Raw genomic sequence first — 26,948 nt, forward strand, 5'->3', positions numbered from 1 at the left:
TCACAGTGGGTTAGACCCTGCCTTATCAAACACCAATCAAGAATGTGCCCCACGGACTGTCATAGGCCAATCCGATTGGGCGATCTGTACCGGCGACTCCCTCAGATAACTTGGCTGTGCCAAGATGAAAGCTAAGACTAACTAGGAGTGTGCCTGGAAAGAACATTTCGCACAGGGAAGGCATATCAGGCGAGCTGTCATCCTTTCCCAATGTTCAAGAGTTCAAAAAAAGTTTCCTGAGTGTGTATCTGGCCTATTCAGAGCAGTCCAATCTTTCAAACATATAAAGTATTAATAAGTTTTGTTCCTGCTGAGAACATGTATCACAGACAGATAAGAAAGGTGCAGTCTTCCCTTTTGCATTCAGCAGGGTAAATTTGGTTGAACAAGGGACCATAGGGCTGCCTTCACCATTTTTACCAGTTTATACCACATTTTTATGGAGCCCTGAAAAGATCTAGGAAGGGTCTCAACAGTAATGTGGCATTGCCCTTGCCTTCAGCAGGGGACATTTGATTCACCTGTGTAAGGTAAACCCAGGTATATAATACCAATGAGCCATATGCGAATATATTTCACTATTGTATCAATTCAGTTGAAACACAGATCAAACTGTCACATGGACATTAAACCGAATGCTGAAAGTCACACACAGTTACTGCAAGTTCATATTTGATCCACGCTCTAATGGGAATTCATGATATATTTATCCACGACAACATAAAAGCAGTTAATTTACTAGATGTAAAATCCTCACTTAAATAAAAAGCTCTCCGAAGTTAACAAAACCGAAACGATGCCAATAGCAAGCCATATCAAATCTGCAAGGTCACTATCACCACCGATAGGTGTGCTGAGGCAAGTGAGGTGACAGAGACCAGAAGATCATGTTCTGAGCAAGACTTTCAAAGATCTGAGGCAGAGAGAGAAAGATTAAAAGACTACCATGTGCTGACGCATCCATGGCTGGAAAGAGCTATCAAGAGGCAGCAGGCATCTGGGAAAGAACTTTCTTTCTAGCTTAAAGAGCAGAAATACATTGGCATTGCCCTTGGGAGGGAAAGGCAACCAAATTTTAATTGGTTTTAAAATCTGGATCGGAATATCCCTGCAGCCATCCATGAACCAACCTTATCCAGCAGAAGTTGCGTGAGTCTTGGCCAACCACCTGCCTTGGGAATTGTTTTGCTTGGGTCTTTCATGGAACAGAAAGTCCTTGTTTTGTGGTCGCCTCACTTCAAGTGATAATCCTTCACAGCCTTGTTTGAGCAGAGGATTTAGAATGAGAAAAACATCTGGGGTGTGTGTGTGTGTGGGGGTGGAATCAAATGCCCAGTGCCTTGTGTTGTGGGGCTGTAAGCTGCCACTTGCTTTTCTCCACACCTAGCACTATGATTTCCAGATGAGAGAGGCTGGTGTTAGCAGAGCCTGCAGAGGTGGAAACTCTTTTTGAAAGCACTCTATGGCTCCTGCCACTCACAAGGGGAGAAAGATTAAGGGGTATGATCAAAGGGATTGCTCAGCAATTTCTAACTCCTCACACAAGGGAGCAAACTCTCTTATCAATTAAGTCCCACTTTCTCAGCTTGGAAATATTTGGAGTAAGCCTCACCGAGGAGAACTTTCAGCATTTGGATTGGAGTGGTTGCCTAGCAAGTGAGAAAGGCAAAAGAGCAAGGAAACCAAATTTAGCTGTCTAATAATAGTTTTGATATACAGAGTTTTCAGTTTTAAGATATGGTTTTAAATATATTATGGAGAGATGCTAGGCCTTAACTCCACAGGGCTCCAGGAGGCATCATTTCACACTGAATCTCAACAGAATGGACTCTGTCCTAGAACTCAATAGCTGGGGCCAATGAAGTCTACTATTTGAATAGGAATTGTGGGTAAGGGAATCATATTTCAGAGTGTAAAATTCAGGATCACACTTAAAGTTTTCAAAGCATAAGCCACGCTGTGGTCTTCAGGTATGATAGAGCGTACATGCTACTAAAAATAATACACGGATGGATGCATGTTGGTGTGATTTGAATACAACCTTGTAATATATTGTAGAGCTAATTAACATACGTGCACATACACACACACATACACACACAGAGAGAGATAGAGATAGATAGATAGATAGATAGATAGATAGATAGATAGATAGATAGATAGATAGATAAATAGATAGAGACAGCCCACAGTCAATAATTCCTGGATGTTGCCTTTTAGTATCAACTGAAGGTTGTAAAGCTAGAGAGAGAAGAAAACGTTCAGTACCATCAATCCCGAGACTCTGATACTCACCTATTACACAGAAAGGCTTTCGAGCGAACCTTAGTCTTCCTTGCCATCCTCTATAACGACAACAGCAACCTGCAGACCAGATCCGAATGATGAACTCCAAGCCAAAGACAACGATCATCACGAACTCCTATAATAACAGAACAAATGTCAGAGAGAAGCATTATAGAGTAACCTACTCTAAGAACCTGGTTCTGCACCTTAAGGTACTGTGCTTGGGACATCTGGTTGATGTCTAAAGAACTTTCTTCTCTACAAAACTAGCCTGAAGACCACTGAAGCCTCCTATTTTCTGGTCTCCTATCATGGGATACATGCCTCCTCGGGTCTTTAATACTGTGAAGGTGTCAGTTTTAATAGAAAACACGAAGGTCGAATAGTAATGTTTCCTCACCTGGGATATATAGCATCGCTGGTTTTAATTGCTTGATACCATGAAAATAGAGACTCTTGAAATACAATGGCAAGTGCTATAGCCACTAGAGCTTCACTGTACTGCAAGGAGTCACATAATCCCTAAGTTTGCAAGTTCCTCCCAGAGAATAAGAAATAAGTTTTAGGAGTATTCACCCTTTGGTTACAGCATTAGAATCTTATTTTTTTTTTCAGTGTTAGAGTTTTCAAACACAGGCAGTTTCAGATGAATAACTATTTGTGTGACATGTATATCCGTTGTCAGAAGTGAGACCCAGAATTCTCTAGCTGTGAAGCATGTTAATTATCATACTGCCCTTTGGCAATAGCTGCCTAAACAACAACACCTGCACCAGCAAAATAATTTGGAGATTATTTAGGAAGAGCTGTGAGTTAACCCCGGGGAAAGGCCAAATACAGCGGCTCTTAAACAGCCAGTCCCAGAGGCGGTTTGTCAGAGAAAATAATTCTGGATAAGTCTAGCAAAGTCACTTGGTACTAGAGAGGCAGATCCTGAGTTTATTAAAATTGGTTTGTTTTTAAAGATACCTTTGCTGTTTGACAACAAGGGTTGCCATTATTTATAGTACAGATGATGCACATTAAGCAAGGTTATGATAATGGATGGATTATAAAACTGATACACGGTTGATATTAAAGCTGCCTCACATCACAGAAATGTAGATTGTAGAAATACCACAGTTGCAACTTTTTTTCCATGAAGGTAAATTTGCTATCAAACTCATGAAAACCACATGTTTGTACATACTTCATGCAAACATGTCTTTAGTTTATGTGATGACATGCTATGCATTTGAAATGTCCCCCAGAGGCACACTGTCCTCCTGCTATGCTGCATTGAAGCACCCACAAACACTTCTCATGATGAGAGATAAATCCCCTATATATAGCAGCATTACGATTACAGAAGAGCACTTCTTGGATCAATATCTGCAGATAACATATGTACAGATGACCAAATCTATGGTCAATATAGCAATGGCGGGAATCCGAGGGTTTTATTTAATTTTGGCTTGTTGTGGGCTTTGAAAGCTTGTGAGTAGAATCTGTTCATTTATTAAGGTGTCAAAATGTTACATCATCTGTTTTTAAGAGCACATTTTCCAACATCTACCAACCATGCTTAAGTATAAAATGCCCATTGATCTGAGCTTGTGCACAGCCTAAGTTCTTTAGCAGCCTCCCTGTCCCTCCCCCCACTATTCTTTCCCTGAACCTCTACCTCTTTTAGGAAGGTTAGTATTCCAGGTGTGAGAATTCACATGGTGGAGAACCTTCTCCCCACAAATCCTGGTGTGTGGCCTCATTACACAGACATCACCATGAGATGATGCTTCTGTCTCATGTAACCAGACAACTGAGGGCCCAGTCCCTGTTCAGATGGTGTCACTAAAAGGCAGGGAATGTGAGAAGCGCCAATACCTCCTGCGACTGTTTGGGCAGACCTGACTTTCTGAAACACCAGGTAATCCCATAACGGAGTCCCAGCTAACTGGAGACCCTCTGATTTCTGCCCCTTTGTCTGCAGACATAGTGCTTGGGTGTACTGCCCTCCCCTCACACCATCACATAATGCCGGTTGCGTGCTATTCAAATTCATTGCATAGTAACTCAATATGACCATAGCTGATTAGATAATGTGCATGTACACCAGGGAGCATACACGTTAAACCAGAGCTGCACCTAGATGCCGGTCTCTAGAGTCTGCTTTCCGGGAACTCATCATGAGTCACTCTCCACTTCCTGGAAATTCATCTCTCTCTCTCCTCCCCCACTGAGCCACAGGTGAGAGTGAGAAACCCTCACATGAGATTGTTCTTAAGAAGAGGCAGGATAAATTATGTCTACAAATTCTTTACTAAAGCCCATTATTCAGGAATATGGATTGATGCTTTCTGGTTTTATTTTGTTTTAAAAAGAGATTAGGGAGAAATGCCAACAATGCTTTTTTTGCGAAACAAAAACTTCTAGAACTGCACAGAAAACAGAGAAACCCACAGTTACATTTGGGGGCATCACCATCCCCTTCTCTTAGAAGTCCTAGAACAGAAGTAGTGGAGAGAAAGCCGGCAAGTCTAACTAAAGACTATCTGAATAACAAAGAAACGGGATCTGAATAGAGATTTGCCTCCTCCACAACCACAACAGAATATGCATCTTCATGTTACAAACATCTTGATTTGATTGTTTTCTTCATTAAATAATTCAAGATAGAACACCCTCTAGGCTATCAATGAAATCATGTGCACTGTGTTGTCAACTTATAAGGGAGTTCAAATTATAAATCAATAGTAAAAAGACAAGCATATCTCTAAACATGGGGAAAATTGAAAAATATACTTTTATGCATTTTATTAGTCAAAGAAAATCTCAGTGAAAACTACAAAATATAAATAACTGAAAAATAATGAAAATACAATCTACCAAAATGTACAGGTGCAACCACCACAGTGAGGAGGGGCACATTTATATCATGAAATCCTCACATTTCAAATAAAGGTCTCAGACTAATAATCTAGGACCACAGCTGAAAAACTGAAGATAGAAGAATAAAACTGATCCAAAGAAAGCAGAAAAGTGAAATAGCAAACATAAGAGAAGAAGAGTGTTTCCTTTACCGCACAACCTCTCCAGGAGAAGCTGTCATCAGTGTTTTTGATGGTGGTCATTTTTACAATTTATGCTGGAGAGGTTGTGGGGGAAAGGGAACACTTCTGCATTGCTGATGAGAGTGCAAGCTGGTACAGCCCCTTTGGATGTCAGTGTGGCGATTTCTCACAAAATTAGGAAACAACCTTCCTCAAGACCCAGCAATACCACTTTTGGGTATATATCCAAAAAATCCTCAATCATACCACAAGGAGATATGTTCAGTTATGTTCATAGCAGCATTGTTTGTCATAGCCAGAACCTGGAATCAATCTAAATGCCCCTCAACTGAAGAACGAATAAGGGAAATGTGATACATTTACACAATGGAATATTTCACAGCAGAAAAAAATAATGACATCTTGAAAGTTTCAGGCAAATGGATAGAACTAGAAAACATCATTTTGAGTGAGGTAACTCAGACCCAGAAAGACAATTATCATATGTACTTACTCATAGTGGTTTTTAAACATAAAGCAAAGAAAACCAGCCTACAAGCCACAATCCCAGAAAACCTAGACAACAATGAGGACCCTAACAGAGACATACATGAATTTAATCTACATGGGAAGTAGAAAAAGACAAGATATCCTGAGTAAATTGTGTGCATGGCGACCATGGGAGAGGGTTGAAGGGGAGGGGAGAGAAAAGGAGAGCAGCGAGAAAATTGTATAGCTCAATAAAACCAATAAAAAGGGGGGGGGGGAGAAGAAGAAAGTAATGCAATAGAAAGGAAACAGAAAATCCATGAAAAAAAACCTGCTTCTATGAAAACAATCAATAAAATTGGCAAATCTTTTGTAAACTGATAGAAAGCACCAATCTCAAGAATTGATAGACACGGTGGCTGTGAAAAATCAGTAAGGAGTCTTCATGGGTGTAGCTTCTGTGAGTACCAGAAGACAGAACCTCGCAACAAACCCCTGCTCCTTTGGGTCTTACAACCTTTCCATGCCTTCTTATGCAGCAATGTTCCCTAGGCCCTAGGTGCAAGAGTGTTTTGCAGATGTATCCATTGGGATTGGGCCCCACAGCTCTGCATTTTGATCAGCTATGGTGTTCTGTAGTGGGCTCCATCTGTACTAAAGGGAAGTTTTCTATGTAAGTTTGGTAAAGTGGTGGTTGTAAGTTCTCTTCCCTGATTCCCGACTGCACTACCACTGAGTAGTTGGCTAGGTTTCTAGTACCAGGCATGATTTCCTTCTTGTTGAGTGTGTCTTAAATCCAATTAGAAAGCTGTTGGTTCCTGCCAAAGTATGTGTGCCACTACGGCATTCTTAGGGTTCTTGTGCCAAATTAATCACTGTGTGGTTCATAATTCCAGAAAGTCTTATTAATCTGATTGCCTAACCATGAGCTGAACAAGGATAGGGAAAAGCCTATAAGGCCTCAACCCTATGCCAAGAACTAAAGAATGCTAAGGGAGGGAGAAATTGTCTTTCCTAAGGAAGAACATATAAAGAGTCAGCCTTGAAAACAGACACAGAGGTAACAAATGGGCTGAGCAGGTTATATTTTGGAATTAATACGCACGTACATATATGCATGCACAGCACAAAAAACAAAGAAAGAGGCCATGAATTTGAAAAAGAGCAAGTAAGGGAAGGTTTGGAGAGGAAAACGGAGGGGGAAAATGACATGATTATATTATAATTTCTTTCTTTTTTTTTTTTTTGGTTTTCTTGAAACAGGGTTTCTCTGTAGCTTTGGAGCCTGTCCTGGCACTTGTTTTGTATACCAGGCTAGGCTTGAATCTGCCCCTGCCTTCTGAGTGCTGGGATTAAAGCTGTGCACCACCATTTCCTGGTTATAATTTCAAAAAAGAAAAGAAGATTCCAATATGTGGGTAGAAGGACCAGATTTACTAACCAGTGCAGTTAATATAAAAGCATCCTATCAAAACCTCAGAAAAGCTTCCTGGGGATTCACACTCTTCCAAACTGTGCATGTAAATTTACAGGCCTTTGAAATCTTAAGGCAGTCTAGTAAAGATGAAAGGAATAACTTTACACAATATTAAAGTCTATTATATGGCTCCAGGCACCGTGATTGTGCGGTATTTTCAGAAGGACAGACACACAGAGCAGTGGGTGAGATAAGAGATCTTAGAAATAGAACCATGCACATATGCTCTACTGAATTTTGTCAAAAGAACAAAGACAATTCAGTCTTCCAACTCTACATCAACAGACAGAAAGGAAAGGTGGGAGGAAGAATGGAAGGAGGCAAGGTCATAAATAAATAAACGAATACCTAAATAAATAAGATGAGGATGGCAGGAGTAAGCAGGAATAGGCGACGAAAGGAAAAGAGAGAAGGGAAAGAAGCATGATGACTCCTAACTGTACAACTCGCAGTTTACACTAAACTTAGGTATTAAGTATCAACCCATCTTTAATCCCAGTACTCGGGAGACAGAAGCAGGCAGATCTCTGCTAGTTCAAGGCCAGCCTGGTCTACCAAGGGAATTTCAGGCCACTCAGAACTACATAGAGAGATCTTGTCTCAAAAGAGGGGCATAATTATGAAAACTATGAAATCTTCAGTGAAAACCACACATAAGAGCTGCACAAGCTCAAGGCAGACAATATCCCCCCCCCCGACCAAAGAAGGGGAAGGGACACAAATTCCTACCCCTAGCAACTGATTCATGGCCCAAACAAGCCCGACTCCAGGGTTTATTTTGCTTTTCTCTATGTGTGCTTGTTTTTCTTGTTTTTCCTGCTGTTGTTAGTTTTTTGCTTGTTTGTTTGTTTCTAAGAGAGAAACACTATGAAGCTGGGTGCACAAGGAGGTGGGGAAGGACCTGGGAAAAGCTGGGGAAGGGGACAGAATATGAACAAAATGCATTGCATGAACATCTGAATAATAAATAAAATACTTTAAATGGTATAATAGAAATTTTTATATGTTTTAGCTAAGAAAAGTGTCATTAGACTTGACACTAAAAACACAAATATAATAAGGAAATTTGCACTCTGTCAAAATTAAAAACTTTTGCTTGGAGAAAGCCTAGGTCAAAAAAGTGAAAAAGTAAATTACAGGTTAGAGGAAAATATTTACAAGCCATGTATTTGATGAGAAGTCAGACTCTAGAAGACAAGAAAAAACATGATAAATCAATAATATAAAGTCAAAAGTTCAATTACAAGATTGGCAAAAGATATTATTATTAATATACCTTAATGTATACTATTTATTAAGAATATATATACTGAAGAGAAGTAACAGATGACAAGAATATACTTGAAATGGTATTTGTCATCATTAGTCATCAGGGAAATGTAAACTAAAACCTCAATGAGAAATCACTCCATTCAGAATTGTTAAAATAAGAAGCCTCGAGGTAAGGGAAATGATCAGAACCGAGATTGTTTCCTTAAGTCCACAAGCCTCCACTTGTGATACCCACAAGCAACGTAAAGCTTGAGAAACCTGAAAATGACCCATGGATTCTAGCAAGACTGTTACCTTAGTTGTGATATTGTATGATAATTTTACCAAGTGCTAACCTGTGGGGAAATTGTACAAAGTGGACATAGGGTATGACTACTGTCCCTTAGTCCTACATGAGAGGATACAATTATCTTGATGAAAGTTTCAGTGAAAAAAGTCACTCTTAGTGATCCAACTACAGGGTAGATTCACGAGAAGGAATGATTCTTCATGACCAGTTGCCTAGGATTCAGCTTCGCCATGTTCCGGGTCAATGCACTCTCTAGGTCACCCTTTATGTAGGGTCTTCATACATTATATTCAAATGAGTTAAAACTCTGCTCAGTTGGAATGATCCAAATGACTTCAAATGTTCACACAGGATGATTAAAGTTAGAGAGAGGCAAAAGTTTTAGCTGCTGTGACACAGGTCCTCCTGTCCTCCTGTCCAATCTTAGGTTAAATCAGTTCTCACTTGGTTGAACTAAATTGTCCACCACTTAGTTAAATGACTGTATGTAGATTTTGTGATGATATTCAAAGTACTTGATCTCCTTGGAGGAATCGTTACAGTAAAATTGATGTTGCTAATATTAGATCTATTATCTTTTACTGAAGCCCTAGCATCTTGGCTTTGAGAGCCTTCTATAAAGCCAAGGGTAATGATACATAATTGCATCATCTCTTTTGAAGGGGTTGTCCAATTTCACCATTATTCATTGCATAATTTTGATAAACCTAGGACAACTTTCTTATTTTCCTTAAATAGGAAAGGACCAGATAGAAGCTTCAGTGGATAAAGGCACTTGCTACCGAGCTTGACACCTTGAGTTCGAACCGTAGGACCTGCATGGTGGAAGGAGAGAAATGACTCTTGAGAGTTCTCATATGATTTCCATACATGTGCCCTGGCCCAGATCTACAGGTCACCCACTCATCTACTCATTCCCATACAAATAACCACACCAGTTAACTTCATTTTAGAAAGTAATAAGAAAATGTATATAAAAAACATCAAGGAACTTAGGAGGCAGTGATACAGATAGTCCTGAATTCGGTAAGCCTCCTTCCCAGATAATAAGGTAGTCTGTCTACATAAAATCTTTTCACTGAGAGAGATGACTTTGCTGTATATTGTTTGATAGTCACAGTCTATTCTTGATGCTAGCTTGTTTATAGGTTACTCTTAAAACTTAAGTGAAGAGTTACTTATCTATTTTTGGTACAAATTCAGGATTCCTAAAGGCACATGTATTAGCTGTTTTCTCATTAGCTAACGCATTGCTAATTAGAACCGTGACCTATTTCTAATTTACAAGCTGTCTGCTATGACTATTAGTTACTTGTGTCTTGTTTCCTGCCATCAAATGGTATTTTCTTTGTTTGCAAAGACGAACCGCCAGCATTCCAAACCTCCTGACATTTACACCAGTTTCTTAAGGAGCTGTGCCTAATTAACCATGCAAAATGGAACTCTTGCTTTATATTCAGAGTATTGCCCTCATCAATTCTCAGCCATTTCCACTCAGTTCTTTGTGTGTGCGTATATTTGCAGCAGCACAGAGCTAGGGGGCCAGCGTGCCTCCTCACATAATCCCTGCAGGAAGAGAATTGGGGACATAAATGGTAAGGAAACGCACCAGTCAGAAGGATCACTGGTTATTGTCACTGTAACATGGAAAATTCCACCAGAATAATACATATCATAAAGATCTAGAAATGACCCTTTGCTTAAATTGACATATAAAAATAAGCAAACAAAAACTAATCACTTCTTGGAACTTTGCCTCTTTGGAGCTCAGGAAAAATATCATTGAAAACATGCCTGTTAGGGCCTAGAGAGATGGCTCAGTAGTTTGAAGCACACGCTAATCTTCAGAGGATTTGGGTTCAATTCCCAGCACCCACGTGGAAGTTTACAACCATCTGTAGCTCCCTTTAAAGGTTATCTGATTCCCTCTTTTGTCCTCTACAGACACTGCCCTCACACAGTACATGGACACCCGAGCAAGTAAAACACCCTTACGCATAAAATAATTTAAATAATTAAAAAGAAAACATGCCTACCGAGTAGTATACAGATCACATCACATACTGTTATCAACCTAGTTTTCAAATGTCTCCTTACTATCATATAAACTCTTAGTGTATTTGAGGAGATCTAGAGGGAGCGAATGTTTTACTAGATAGAATAATTCAATTTTGGATGGAAGAGAAATGGGTGCTTTTAAATCAGGTCTGTGTGGTGGAGGTGGTGGCGGCGAGCAGACAACGGAACTTTCCTAAAGTGCTTAGCCTGTGGGAGGTGGTGTGTGGATGAGGACAGAGCCGTGGGAGTGGGATGCGGACAGAGAAAGTAGAATGAGGTGTGAAGGGGCACCAGCGCTTCCAGCCTTGGAATTCAAACTCCTCGGAGAGTTTTCAAACACATAACTGAGGCACTGGGTTGACGGGAAGACACGGGAAGACACAGATGGGAGAGCTGTATAAAAGCAGAAAAACGCGGTGTCTGTCAAGCTCCCTTCTTTTGGGTAATCCAGTCTTACATTTCTCTAAACATCTTTTAGCCTTTCAAGTTTGTCACTGTTTGAAGTATGTCTCCCGTGGAAAGGAAGTCATGTAATTGTGTCTGTAAGACAGATTTTTGCCTCAGGTTCTTCAGATGAGAATGGAAGAAAGGGAGACAGTTTATTCTCATGGTGAACAGGTTTTAGACATAGATCTCAAATTTCTTGCGTTTTGGAAGAAAGATGGCACTAAAGTGGTTCCTGAAGGCCAAACAGAAGGAGCCTCTATTTATTTTGGTCCCATTGAAGGCCCATGCTGTGTTATTGGATGAACTAAAACCTAGGAACACTGAGTTGATATGCTGGTTGGCAGAACATGGAAATAGCAGACATAGGCCTTAGAGATTATGGCTTTCAAAGAGAAAAAGACTATGAAGTATTAGAGGGAGACAGGAATAACACTGTATGGCCTTTATCCTTGTCCCCAGGACTCATTACAGAACTTCATTAAGTCAGCAGGAGAAGGAATCTTTATAAATTCCTGAGTCACCCGTCCCTCTTTCTAAATCTCTTGTAAAGCCAGAGTCATTCGAGTCAAATCCTATACACGCTTCCCTCATCTTTACTCACGGTTGTTGTTTTCCCTTCTAAGCATGAAAGCGCATTTCATTACTTCAAATTCCATATGTGCCCCGTCACCCTAGCATGCGCTGCCGTTGGTAAGGAACTCGGTGTAAGCTCTATATCATCTGGTAAATTTTAAAAATAAGAAAACATACACTTTGCTCTGTTCACACTACATGTGCACCTGGAGGCACAGAAGTTTTCAGAACTTGGCACTGGGAGACAGCCAACTGGACTCACACCGTCAAACATAATAGTCAAAGATCAAAGAAGGTGAATCTGCGGGGAGAGTAGAGGCTGGGAGCAGCAGCTCAAGGTGTAAAGTGCTTGGTGAGCAGCAGTGAGGACTTGAGGATGGAGTCCCAGCAGCATATAAAAGGCGGGGGCAGCAGCCGATCTGCAGCCTCCTTGCTGGGAGAGGGCAGAGACAGGCAGATTGCAAATGCTCACTGGCAAGTCAGTCTAGTGGAAAAGGTGAGTCCCGGGTTCAGAGAGACAATCTCAACAATTAAGGGGGATTTGATGAAGACATCACATTTAGGACTGGATGTTCCAAAATCTTTCATTCTCTGCATATTTTCAGGCTGTGCATCTCTGTGTTAGTTCTCATACACTATAAGAGAAAGTTTCTCTGCCAGTGGTTGAGAGACACACGCCACTATGGGTAGAGCAGAATGTCATTCCAAGAGTCATTTTATTGCTCTGTTCTTTTAGCAGAATAATAGTATTTGGTTTTGCCCTATGTCCATGGCCTATTCAGCCTCAGGGTCTTGGTTACCTGGGCAATGCCAGGCATGGGTTCCATCACACAGAGTGGGCCTTAAGTCCATCCAGAGAGTGGCTGGTTATTCCCACATTTGTCCTGCTGTTGACCCAGCACATCATGCAAGAGGTCACCAAGGTAGATTTTAGGTTTGTAGATGGTCTGGTCGCTACCTTTCTCCTTTGGTAACGTGAGGAGTACCATGATCACTAGTCAATGGGGTGAAGGCTCTAGTTAGGCACCACTTTGGTTTCTCTGTGTTCATTGAAATATGTAATTAAACCTCTCCCTGCAGGGATCAGGCATAAAGACTAAGGGCCAGAGAGGATGAATGGTTCCAAGGGTCTTCCACACACAACAGGCTGATAAGACACATGAACTCATAGAAGTTGTGGCAGCCTCCACAGGGCCTGCCCAGGTTCAAGCCAGAGAGGGTCCCATCACTGAGAGGGACAAGAGGATATAGGCTCCCAACCCTAACCAAGATGTTGTCTCCAGATGATTGCTACTTGCAAAGGAAAAATGAGTTTTGTCTAATGGGGTCTCATTGGGTATATTTTACTATTGAGTATATGAACTCAATGGCATTTTTGTAGACTTTTTCTCTTATATTGCTTTGTTTGGGCATTTTTCTTGCTGAACTTTAGCTTATGTATTATAGTTTCTCATTTTGTGTTTTTATGGGCTTTCTTTGTGTATGTTTCTTGCGTGTTTTCTTTCTTTTTTTTTGTATATGCTGTTTGTTTGAGTGTTTGAGAGAGAGACAGAGACAGAGACAGAGAGAGCATAGACAGAGTTGGATGGGTGAGGAGGTGGGAAGGATCTGGGAGGAGTTGGGGGATTGGGGTAGAAGAAAATATGATCAGAATATAATGTATGGCAGAAAAAATAACGACATCTTGAATTTTGCAGGCAAATGGATGGAGCTACAAAATATCATTTTGAGTGAGGTAACCCAGACCCAGAAAGACAATTATCACATGTACTCACTCATAATGTTTTTTAAACATAAAGCAAAGAAAACCAGCCTACAAATCACAATCCCAGAAAACCTAGACAACAATGAGGACACTAAGAGAGACTTACATAGATCTAATCTACATGGGAAGTAGGAAAAGACAAGAAATCCTGAGTATATTTGGAGCATGGGGACCTTGGTAGAGGGTTGAAGGGGAGGGAAGAGACAGGGAGGGAACCAGAGAAAAACGTAGAGCTCAATAAAAATCAATAAAAAAGAATATAATGTATAAAAAAATTTCAGTAAAAACAAGGGGGAAAAAGACAAAAGAAGGCATCTGACCTTGGCCTTTGACCCCAAAATATGCATGCATAAGTGAGTATACCTCTACACACAGGTGAACACATGCATATTAAACACATACAACATACACAACACATACATTCAGACACACACTCAAAATTTTAAAATATTTTAAAAAGAGAATCCACATCTACAGAACTTCTAGAAATCAAACATACCCACAAATAGAAAGTACATATTAGCTTTCAGTGTAATCTCTGTCAGACATGAGAAGTTAACTATTCTCAAAGTACATACATCAATGTCACAGTCACAATATCCCATTAATAACATTTTCTAAAGTGAAGGAACATTTGAAGTTTTCTATCATTTTGAACATCTAGATGACGAAGAAGTTTTCAATAGAGATGCATTTATTTTCATAGCTTAAATTCTATTATCTATGTAACTATTCATACTCTATCCTTTATGAAATCTGTCGTGGTTCTAAGATATTTACTTATATTTCTAATTGTTTCAAGTCATCCATCAAAATCATTCAAAACCAGTCAAGCTATAAATCACGTAGACTCTTGAGCTGAGTGGGAGGAAGGCCCTGACTGCAGGTCCTCCTGAGCGAATTCAATGTTTTCTCTTGCCTGTTGGCCATCGGAACCACCACACACCAGATGGAGAGTAAAAGTCCTTTGTACCCATTGCCTTAAGAAAAATGGAGATGATGGTTAAAGCCGAGAAGCTCTCTGAGAATTTTTCAAATGTTTTAGAATGCCACCTTTTAGTGTCTCTAAACATGACATCCCAAATGACAAATATTTCTTAGCACAGTGCCCCCTTTCTTCCCATCAGGATCAACTTCTTTCCTTTCCTTTCCTTTCCTTTCCTTTCCTTTCCTTTCCTTTCCTTTCCTTTCCTTTCCTTTCCTTTCCTTTCCTTTCCTTTCCTTTCCTTTCCTTTCCTTTCCTTTCCTTTTCCTTTCCTTTCCTTTCCTTTCCTTTCCTTTCCTTTCCTTTCCTTTCCTTTCCTTTCCAGGAAGTCACTCTTTGACCACAGTTTGTTTCTCTAGCTCCTCCTCGAAGAGAAAGTGCCTTATCTTGCTAGGCTTAGCCTTCATCTTACTCAGAGATGGCTTCTTCTGCATAGAAACTATCACTCTTCTTCGTCCATGAGAGTGTTTAGAACCACATTAGCATCAAATCTCGCATCACCGGCGTCTCTTTATTAACACGCCACCGCCTACTCCAACTGATTACACATACCTGCCAAGCCACTCCTGATGGGTGACATCCTCCCTCCGTAGGATGAATTGCTATCATTTGGACTGATTTGGAAAATCACTCAGTGGAGGAGGCAACTGATACGTGGCAGTAACTCGAAACGGTTCTGCTCTGTTGCCCCTTTCTTTGGTTGTAGATTTATTCCTACCTGGCAAAAGGCTGCTTGTTTTGAAATTCACAGTAGTCGCATAATTATACACGAGAAGACGGATCTACAGTGCTAACCAATAAAGCCTTCTGAATACAATTAATGATCATGGAAAAAGAGGCTTATCTGCTTGTGGGTTCCATGGGAGCCTAACAAGGGGTGGGTTCTGGATGAAACTAATAGTCTGTTTAAAGGTAAAATCTGCCCCATAAAAGAATGCACTGGCGAGCGAAAGCACACTTCCTCCCATTCCCTAGGCAGCACAGGATGCCTGAATAGATGCAAAGCGATACAGCAGTGTCAGGTTGACCTTTTGTAAAATCTACACAAAAGGAATCTTGGAGCAAGGTGCATTGGAAATAAATTTACCATCTGGTTGAAGTGAATGTGGCAGTGGGGAATGGGGGTGGGGCTGGGAGTGTTGTTCTGGAAGGAAAAGGAGAATGGACCTACGGGGCTGCCTTCTCCTTTTGAAGCAAAGGGGATCTTGGGAAATGTCCAAGGTTGAAAAGGAAGCAGGTCCTCTCACCTCTCCCTTGCTTGCATCCTAGTTTACGTCCTTGTTTACCACCCCAGACTTGTTCTGGAAGCTTCTGTGGAGGAAGCTGTATCTGGGCCACCTATGCACAATCTGCCTGTGCAGCAGGGTCCATTGTAATTTCTTGTTATGCCAGAAATTCAAGACTTGCTATGCAGGCGTGATAAAGAATATTGCTTCCATGTTGTTTGACCCTCACAACTCATCTCCGGAAAGATAGGGAATGGAACTGGGAGCAAGCTGCATCCAAAGAAGAAAACATACCTGTTTAGTTAAAATAACTTCATATATCCAAGATTAGTATTTCATCATAAAGTATAAATAACTTTTGCTTTGAAAGTTCCCATTTTGATTTCTTTCAGTATTTCACTCTGGTTTTAATTTTTTCCTGGTAAACATGGTTTCAAAGGAAGCTCAACTTTTTTTCCTTTTTAAAAATTTTTTTTATTGATTTTTTAGTGGGCTCTAAATTTTTCTGTGCTTTCCTCTCTGCCTCTCCCCTCCCCTTCAGCCCTCTCCCAAAGTCCCCATGCTCACAATTTACTCAGGAGATCTTGTCTTTTTCTACTACCCATGTAGATTAGATCTATTTAAGTCTCTCTTAGTGTTCTCATTGTTGTCTAGGTTCTCTGGGATTGTGATTTGTAGGCTGTTTTTCTTTGCTTTATGTTTAAAAGCCACTAATGAGTGAGTACATATGATAATTGTCTTCCTGGGTCTGGGTTACCTCACTCAAAATGATGTTTTCTAGTTCCATCCATTTCCTTGCAAATATAAAAGTGTCATTTTTATCTGCTGTGTAGTACTCCATTGTGTAAATGTACCACATTTTCCTTACCCATTCTTTGGTCGAGGAGCATTTAGGTTGCTTCCAGGTTCTGTCCATGACAAACAATACTGATATGAACATAGTTGAGCACATGTCTTTGTGGCACAGTTGAGCCTCCTTTGGATTTATACCCAAAAGTGGTGTTGCTGGGTCTTTATGAAGGTCTTTATGAGAAATCGCCACACTAAAATCCAAAGGAGCTGTACCAGCTTACACTCTCACCAGCAACACAGGAGTGTTACCCCACAACTCTCCAGCACAAATTGTCATCAGTGTTTTTTATCTTGGCCATTCTTATAGGTGTAAGATGGAATCTCAGAGTTGTTTTGACTTGCATTTCTCTGATGACTAAGGATGTTGAGCATTTCCTTAAGTGTCTTAAGTCATTTTATATTCCTCAGTTGAGAGTTCTCTGTTTAGGTCTGTACTCCATTTTTATTGGATTATTTGTTCTTTTGATGATCAATTTTTTGAGTTCTTTGTATATTTTGGAGATCAGACCTCTGTCTGATGTTGGGGTTGGTGAAGATCTTTTCCCATTCTGTAGGATATTGTTTTGTCTTGTTGACCATGTCCTTTGCTTTACAGAAGGTTTTCAGAGAAACCCATCTTTTTAAAACACACAGATTCAATGCATGACTTCCGTTCAGACCCGACTACTTTAGAATTTAACTCCACGAGAGTTTGAACGAAACTTATTTTTGAACCATGAATAAAAAGAGGATTTGTCAGGCAAATTTAGAACAGATATGAGAGGAAAGGGTGGGAGTTAGCATATTTAAAAGGAGCCGCTTTTCAAGATCCTAAATAGCACTTACTTGCATTTAAACAATTAATGGAATAATTACAACCAAGCCATCTTGTTAATTAGAGAAAACCCAGCAGGACGTTTATTTGGCAACAGTTTGTAGCAGAGGCTCCCTAAGTAGGGATGAGATGGAAGTGGTAAGAGGTAAGCCTCCTCCCCCATTCAAATTCTCCTTCCAACAATCTTTAGTGCTTCCCAAGCACTGAGGCTATTTTTCAATAAACTACAGCTATTTGGGAAAGAAAATCAAATTGTAAATATATATTAGTCTGTCCCATATGCGGCTCCTAAAATCCTGTGATCCATAGAGGCAGCTCCCAGCCTAGTAGAAGCATAACAACCCAGAGAAGAAGAAAGAGTCTATTGGAAGCCCATAGGACCTATGACATAGCGACTTGAGAACTGTTTCTGGTAGCCCCACATAACCTGGTCCCTTCCTCTGAAGCTGCATGATCTGTTGTGCTCTTTTTCCTACTGCTATCAAATGTCTATAGAGACCTGCCCAAGTATATACGCTTTCTTACTCCGTTCTCCTTGATAATAGCTTTCGTATACCTTGTAACTTGCAAGTTTCAAGGAGTCCAAGGACAGTGAAATGACTGCATTGAGCTTGTGTTAAACAGACTCATTTGGCTGATACTTGGATTGTTCAAGATGACATGTAGAACATGGCAATTTGACCATACTTCTGCTATTCATTTAGTTGAACTCAGGGCTTAGGAACTGAACGGCTTTCTCATTCATAAGCTACACACAATTTAACTTACACCCTTTCTAATCACAAAGTACATACAATTTAACTGAAGCTCCTCTGCTTTTCAGTTTTGTTTTCTACAAAACAGATGAAACAAACAAACAAACAAAAACCCAACTCTTCTTAAGTGGAGACTGTCACTGGAGTTGTCACAAGAGTTTAAATTAGGCTGATGCCAGTTCAATTATGTTAACATTTGCAGAGTGCTCAAAACAGTGCCCGACACATAGAAACTACATAATACTTAGTTAATAAGATAAATCTAAAAATCCATCTATTAAAACCTCTTTGAATGCTTTCTGTGAGGCAGGTTCTTTTCTAGACTTTGTGAGTAGAGACATAACTAGAGTGAAGAATCCCTGCTCAAGATGCCTCCAATGGAAGGAAGCAGGCAATAAATACTGGGAGCTAGAAGTTATAGAGAAGGAGTACAAAGGAGAGAGGGCTGTAAAGAGATGGTGGATTGCAGCTTTCATCTGGGGATTCACAGTAGATGTTTCCAAGCAGAGACGAAGCTGCCAAAGCAGCTCACTGTCAGAAGAGGATGTTGGATGGGCTCAACTGAGATGTGAACAAGAAACAGGAGACTAGTCTAAAAGAGACTGTATGGAGGAGCAGGGTAGGTGGGAATGAGAAACAGCCTCCGTGGGCTCTTTTAGGTAACTGTACAAACTCTGACTTTTACTGAGGGGTATGACTAGTGGGTTCCCTGGTCTTGGTCCTTATCTTGTTTTGATAAAGATGGGAGGCCTCTCCAAGAAGAACCAGGTATTCATAGACGACCCAGATGAGCATAACCTGGAAGCTGGGACAGGTTTCATCTGTATACTTCTTTGGAGCTGGAGAACAGGATTGTGAATCTAAGTGGAGAACAAGGCATTCCCCACACATTCTAAAACAAGAATCTTGGAAATATAAATATATCATATCCTCATTTAAATGCTTTTCCATAATCGTCAGAACTGTCAGAACAGAACCCACTATTCTACTCACTGCCTAGTGCCCACCCACAGATCGTCAGTCTTGTTCTTCAACATGGTCATGAACAAATGATTCCCCAAGAGTGGCTTTGATAAGATAAGAAGCAATCTTAGATTTGATATTGTTCGAATTAGTTTCTCTCTTGCTACGATAGGGCGAAAGTAACTTAGGTCAGGGAAGGATTTATTTGGCTTACAGGTTATAGTCTGTCCCTGAGGGAAGGCAAGACAGTAACTCAAAACAGGAACTTGCAGGCAGGAACTGAAGCAGAGCCCACTACTTACTGGCTTGTTTTTTATGTACGACCCTGGATCACTTGCGCAGGAGTACCACCACCTACTGAGGGCTATCCTCTTCCATTTCAATTATTAATCAAGAAACTACCTCCACTGGCAAGCCGACAGGCCAATCCGATTGAGACAATTCTTCAAATGGGGTTCCTCTTTTGTGCCAAGGTGACAAAAGAGACAACCAGCATAGATAGTGTTGATTGACACTAAAGGAATGCGATGCCATAAACAGATCTGAAGATGAGCATCTCACGCTGATGTTTATGATCTTTATTTCTAAGATGAACTTAAATGGAAATTTGAAAATTTTTTTTTTTTTGATTTTTCGAGACAAGGTTTCTCCGTAGCTTTTGGTTCCTGTCCTGGAACTAGCTCTTGTAGACCAGGCTGGCCTCGAACTCACAGAGATCCGTCTGCCTCTGCCTCCGGAGTGCTGGGAAAATTTGAAAACACTGCTAATTCTTCTTTTACAAAGCCGGTTCAGAAGGTTTGAGAAAAGACACTTGGATAGTGAGGATCCATTTGTTTTCCACTTTGAATGGCAGCTAAACCAAATTTTGGGAGGGGGAACTTCAGTTGTCTCCCACTGTCTGTCTGATTTTGGGGATGCTTTTAAGGAAGTAGCCATAAAGTGAGACTATTGACAAAGAGAAGAAGTACAAAATAACTGCAACTCAATGATACATTTAAACATGTTCAAGGTACAAAGAAAGGTGTATGACATATAAGTAATACTGTTATTTAAATCTTTGTTATTGAGAGTTGTTTCAAGCAGACTATGCCATGGGAAAAAGTGCAGTGGGCATGAATGTTGCACAGAGTATACTCAACACCCACAGACCAGAATCTGATTTACCCAGGATAATAAACCTGTTCGCTTTGTTGATTCAAGTGAATCCAGGTGAATAACACCCTAGCTCATCTGAAATCCCGGAAGTGGCTTATCACTGCAGTGCTTAAAAGAAATGATCTTACCATTTGGAAGTTGGTAATTGACAGAATTCATAAAAATTCATGAATTCTGGTCTGACTAGAGTTAAACTATATTAAAACAATATTCATCATCTATTGCTGGATGTTACTGAGTCAAGAGAAAGTAACTCCCTCATCTCAGAGATTTGCTTCTTCTTGGAGGCTTTCTAGCACTGTTCTCCTTTGCCCTGATCTGAAATCCCAAACCTTGAATTTATTTTTATCTCTAGTGATCATCCAACACCATAGTGAGGGAGGTTCACAAGCACTGGGTGAAACAAGGCCTTCTATTTCTTTCTTTGATAACTTCTGTCATCCTGTCTCCAGGAGGCATTTCCTTGGGCTGGTGACTGCATGACTGCAGGGTGTCAGCTGCTCAGGCAGACAGGCTGATTTTTACTAGTCCTCAATAGCTTTAGGTGAGTGGTTTTGAAGAGGGCAGGATGCTACCCAGTGAATATTTGAGGCTTGTTGGAAGAAAAATGGACTCTTAGGAAGGACTTAGATTGCTGCAAAGCCACTGATCCCACATGAGTTTCGTATTTATGTAGATAAAAGTAACTCAGCCTTTTGGCTTCCATTTTCTGAATAATTCCATTCCTTAGTTCTGCAGGAAAATGGGCGGGCAGAGGTCCATGTAGCTTCCTGCAAAGTTCCATGACTTTGAATCCTAGACTTAGGTAAATCAACAGGCCTCACTGAGCCATTATACAAATTTTGCTTCCGTACAGATGTTGCTTCTTCGGTCATGTAGGACTGAGATGATTGGATGAAGGCTGTGTGCAAGCAAGTATCTTAAAACTTTCAGATTCAGGACCAGCTAAAAATTACACAAAAAGTAAATAATATTCTAGGTTTAAAAATGCAATGTTCAAAGATTAAACCTAATAAAAGAGGATTTTGAAAATGAGTTTCGAACACGCCCAAGGCCTTGTATTCTGTCTTAGCAGGTGGTATGGTTTGACATTTTCACATCCCATCTCACATCCCAAATGACCCCTCTTACTGGCTTCATCTCAGAGAGGTCTCCTGATTTTGCCCTTTCCTCTACATCTTCTCTGCCTTAGCTCAGATGCTCCATACACAACCATCAGGCAATGCAACCGCCTTCATTTCTGTCCTCCATGGTCCTGCTCCATTTCACTCTTCCTCCAGAGAGTAGGCAGAATCATTGCTCTCAAAATAAAATTTGATTCTCTTATGATACTTACTTAAAGACCCCCTTTTGGTGTCTATCACTGCCAGAATAAGCTTCAAACAACTTCTCTAAGGGGATACATTCTCAGTCTCCTCCTTGAAGCCTAAAAGTGCAGATTTCAACAAATCTTTTATATACTATTCTTTCCTATTCAGCTCTATGTTAAAGATGAATTTACAAATTAAACAAGATAATAATGAAAAATTATAATTAGTAAGAAATTTTAAGAATGCCCTGTGATAAAATTTATGGAAACATGATTTTCTCTTTTACTCTCTCTCTTTTTTTTTAAAAAAAAAACCTAGCACATTATTTTATGTAACTGGCTGTTTTATGTGCATTTATGTCTGTATTCCATGCAGAGGCCAGAAGGAGAGCACTGAATCACCTGGAACTGCAGTTCCAGGAGGTTGTTAACTATCATGTGGGTGCTGGGAATCAAACCCAGTTTCTTTGGAAGATCAACCAGTATTCTTTACCCCACCTTCTCTTTTTAAAGTGTTTTGTACTGTATTTATTCGTCTTTCTATTTCAGTGATTGTGATGATATAGAGGCTGTGTGATAAGATGAATTGAGATGAACGTATAATGAACTTACCATATAATCCTTTTTTCTCTTATCAAGTTGGAAATGTTCACTTTTTCAGCTAAAGGAAGTATTTACTATTTGCTTTTGAAATACCCCAATTTCCTGAAAGATTACTCTTGTGTTTTAGGGAAATAATTAAATTAGGGGTTAACTGACTACTGTAAATACAGTGGATCGTCACTCAAGATAGATGAAAAATTATTAGCGAGAGTGTAGCACATGCAGAACAGATAGCTCTGGACAAAAGGATGACTCACATCACAAAAGGGTCAGGATACAGGGTGAGGTTTCCTCATAGACTCAGGATGGCACACAATATAAAATTCAGGATCCATATTTCATATTTCAGATGGCAGTTGAGCACAAATATAAAAACCACAGAAACAAAGGGACTACTCTAGTTAGTAAACTGAGTTAAAGAATGTTTGCAACTTTCCTCTGAGTTTTTCTGTGCAACCGCTACTTCCCTATACTTTAGTCAGTCTGACTCCAGTCTTTGTCTTGTAGTTATAGTTTAAGGTCACTACCTGTGGGACTCTTTTCTAACCCTCTGGTAGAATGTGAATCATCTTCTCTGTTATAATCAACTGATCTTTTTACTCCATCATTTTCATGAATTCTGTAGCCTCCAAATTTGGTTCTCTCATTTAGTCATGAGTGAAATCAGGGGTGAAATAGAACATTAGCCTAGAAAGGAGTGGAAACTCAGGAAACTTCCAGTGCATGGTTGAAAAGGTGAGAACGCGAAACACAATGAAGTTGCCATGAGATCAGAGTGAAGGGGTAGTGATAAAGTCACCTTAGTTTCATTAGGTTCTGTTGATCTAAAATGGTATTATGGGGATCTGTCTCTCTCTCTTTCTCTTTCACGCATGTGCACACTCTTGTTCGCTCTCTCTCTCTCCTGTAGATATCAGTAGTGAATGACTCAGTCATTACTACATGACTTTAAATTATATTAGCATTGAACGAGTGGTTAGCGCTTTCAATAAGTATTGTCATCTGACCCTATCCATTTTTACTCTTGCTGTAGACACATATTATTCTCCAATGTTAATGATGCTTTGGTATGTTATGATACCACTAGTGATAATAATGTAAATACTTGATTAGCTAAGACTAAGAAGTTAAATGAAACAAAATAGATTGAGAAAGATTTAAAAGGGGCAAAAATTTACAAATAATCACTTTATTTTGTTTTGAAAGCTGTGTTCTATAATAATTATACTTGCCTTTATATGTTTTCCAAATTAGTGAAAAATTGCATTTAAAATTGAATACTCTTAAAATTACAAGACTAATTGAAACCAGAGTATTTTGATATCTTCAGGAAGGACTGAACCTGTATCGTAATTTATTTAAAAGCTTGATACAAGTATGGGAAAGTAAAACCTCTAGTCATCCATTTTATGTAGCTGAGAGTTTTATCTCAGATTTCTTTTGTTCCAGCCATAGAGCACTTACTTTGTTCTGTGTTTGGAGGCAAAAGCTATAAATAAAACAAGAATAAACTCATGGGGAGCATAGACTCCAGATGTCAGCAACCAATATTGGAAACCAGTGACAGAAAAGCAAGACAGACGCAAGTAATGACAAATGCCATAAAGACAAAACAGAGGTCCAGACTAATTTATTTTCAGATGGAATGGCCAGAATTTTTAGTTTTCACAGTTCACAGTGTACCCTCTACTAGCAAGTCACTGGGATAGACACTGGGGAGTACAGACCCTGTTAACATAAAGTCCCCATTCTTACACAGCTTGCAGACCAAGTAGAAGCAAAACAAACATGGAGCTACTGTTCACTATGAACACTGTTATAGATCATCTACTGCTACAGACCCCCTGAGCTCTGCCAAGAAGTATAGCACTTATTAGGGAAATGGAGAAATGTTTTGAGAAGAGAAGATAAAAGCAAAGACTTTAGAAATGAACAAGAATTACCCAGGTGGCAATGCAATGCTTTATGTTGGAATGGATATTATTTAAAGGCACACAGGCAGAAAATGTGAAAATGAATGGTTTAGTGTCTGGAATAACATGTGACTGAGAATATGTGTGTACATGTGTGTAAATTGTACACTGAGACCTTTTGTGCTTCCAGGGCGAAATGGTACAGAATTAGCTTACATGTGTAGGAAAGGTATGTTTATGAGAAGACTGTATTTGTTAAGTGGAGGTTTGACGTGTTTTAACTCTGGGAGTTATTTGGAAACATGAACAGATAGATGATCTACTGAAAAGTGGATTTTAAAATACTTGAATATTTTAAAATACTTGAAGTTTAATTGTGGAAGAAAATTTAAAATCATTATATTAGTTATGTATACTTTTTGAGATCTTTTAAATGATTTCAACTTTGTATGTATGTCTTAGTGTTTCTGTTGTTGTGAAGAGATACTATGTCCATGGCAACTCTTACAGAGAAAACATTTAATTGGCATGTCTTGTTTACAGTTTCAGAGATTCAGTCTGTTACCATCATGATGCGGAACATGGTGGCAGGTGGGCAGACATGATACTGGAACTGAGAGTGCTACATCTTGCAGGCAACAGGAAGTTGACTGAGACACTGGGCAGTATCCTGAGCATAGAAAATCTCAAAGCCCTCCCCCATAGTGACACACTTCCTACAAGGTCATACCAACTTCAACAAAGTGGCACCTTCTAATAGTGCCACACCCTAAGAGATTATGGGGACCAATTACATTCAAACTACCACAGTGTATTAGTGTTTTTCTGAATGTGTATCTGAATTGTGTGTAGTGCTTGAAGAACCCTGAAGAGGGTATAGATTCTCTTGAAACTTCCATTACAGATGGTTGTGAACTACCATGTAGGTGTTGGGAAATGAACTTGGGTCCTCTGGTAGAGGAATGAGAGTTCTCTACTGTTGAGTCATATCTCTAACCCCTTATATGTTAAATAAAAACACAATCTGTTCGGTTTATAATAAAACTTTACATTTCTTTACTAACTTTGGTTACGTATAATAAATTGTTAACAATTGGGACTGATTGCCTTCTGTTTCTCAGGCTGACCTCCAGATTCTGGGCTAAATTATTCCTTTGCCTCACCATTTACAGTTGCTTGGAGTACTGGTGCAAGCTATGATGCCCACATAAGTTTTTAAAATTACCAGTGGGGCAGTGGTGACACACACCTTTGATCTCAGCACTCAGGAGGAAAAGGCAGGCAGATCTCTAAATTGTAGGCTAATTGGTCTTCATAGTGAGTTCCAGGATAGCTAGGGCTAAAGAGAGACCCTGTCTTAAATAAAAAACAAAACCAAAAAAACAACCCAACCCCCAAAACCAAAAACCTCCACAAACAAACAAGCAAGCAAACAAAAAAAACCTATAAAAATTGTGGGTTTTATTATGTCATTTAATACAAATATACCCACTCCCATTACTCATTTTTGCTCCCCTAAGTGTTCACTTTTCTACTCTGGTGTCTTTTTATAATAGTGAATGATTGTGTTATTGCTACAACTCATTGTATGGTAGCTTCTGGCAAGATGGCAGCTAAATTTCCTGTTGATGGAGGGTTGGACCTGCTTTTCATTGCAGCTGCCCCGCTAGATTATACCCGAAATAACTACACAGAAACTGTATTAATTAAATTATTGCCTGGCCCATTATCTCTAGCCTATTATTGGCTAACTCTCACATCTTGATTTAACCTATTTCTACCAATCTGTGTAACACCACGAGGTCGTGGCTTACTGGGAAAGATTCTAATCAGCGTCAGTCTCAGACAGGAGCTTCATGGTATCTGCCACATTGCCCTTCTTCCCAGCATTCAGTTCTGGCTACTCCACCTATCTAAGTTCTGCCCTATCAAAAGGCCAAGGCAGTTTCTTTATTCAACCAATGAAAGCAACACAAAGACAGAAAAACCTCCTACACCATTTTCAGAATATATCTTTTAGCTATGAGGAGTGAGAGACAAATTAAGATCAAAATAAAAGCTATAAGAACATCAACATGACAACATTTTCACAAGAACAAGAGTATTACTTGTAGATACCTTGGAATCTCGAATCTTGACATGAAAGGAAAAAATTGGCAAAATTGTAAAGTTGGTCTAATTTGTCACTATTTTACAGATATCTTTTTGGTATATGAAAAGATAATGTTTGTTAATGTATACATTGTTTGAAACAATGCAGGAAGATAAACTCTCATGTCGTTATAAATGTGAAACCTACATCTATGAGCCTAGATTCTGCTTATGAGAGAGAACATATAGTATTTGTCTTTCTGACTCTCTTATTTGTTTGGTACAATGATCTCTAGTTCTATTAATTTTCCTCAAATGTCATGATTATGTTCTTTATACCTGGGTAAAATTCTAATTCAGGCATATATCTTTATTTACTGGGTACTGTGCTTTTAATCTAAGTATCCTAAAAGTTTTCTTCATTAAAATTTAGACTAATTAAAACTACAGATTTTATTTTTAATACGTTTTTAATTAACATAGAATCCCACCACCTTTCTTTTACCTTTCTTCCCGTGGGTTCCTCTAAGACACTTCCCATTTAACTCTTTCGATGGACCCCACTATCAAATGGATAACCTTCCTTGATTATTATTA

General features: G+C 39.6%; 1 protein-coding gene across 3 annotated transcripts in view; it reads right to left on the minus strand.

Moving 5' to 3' along the window:
* Positions 1-26,948, minus strand: part of Kcnq5 (potassium voltage-gated channel subfamily Q member 5) — a 516,987-nt gene that overhangs the window by 132,396 nt on the left and 357,643 nt on the right. For all 3 annotated transcript variants that reach the window (XM_057794704.1, XM_057794703.1, XM_057794702.1), the window contains exon 3: positions 2,296-2,422. In XM_057794704.1, the coding sequence (XP_057650687.1) occupies positions 2,296-2,422 (127 nt within the window). The remainder of the gene's footprint in view (positions 1-2,295; positions 2,423-26,948) is intronic.

Source organism: Chionomys nivalis, chromosome 19 (assembly GCF_950005125.1).
Source record: "Chionomys nivalis chromosome 19, mChiNiv1.1, whole genome shotgun sequence".
Classification (NCBI taxonomy): Eukaryota; Metazoa; Chordata; class Mammalia; order Rodentia; family Cricetidae; genus Chionomys; species Chionomys nivalis.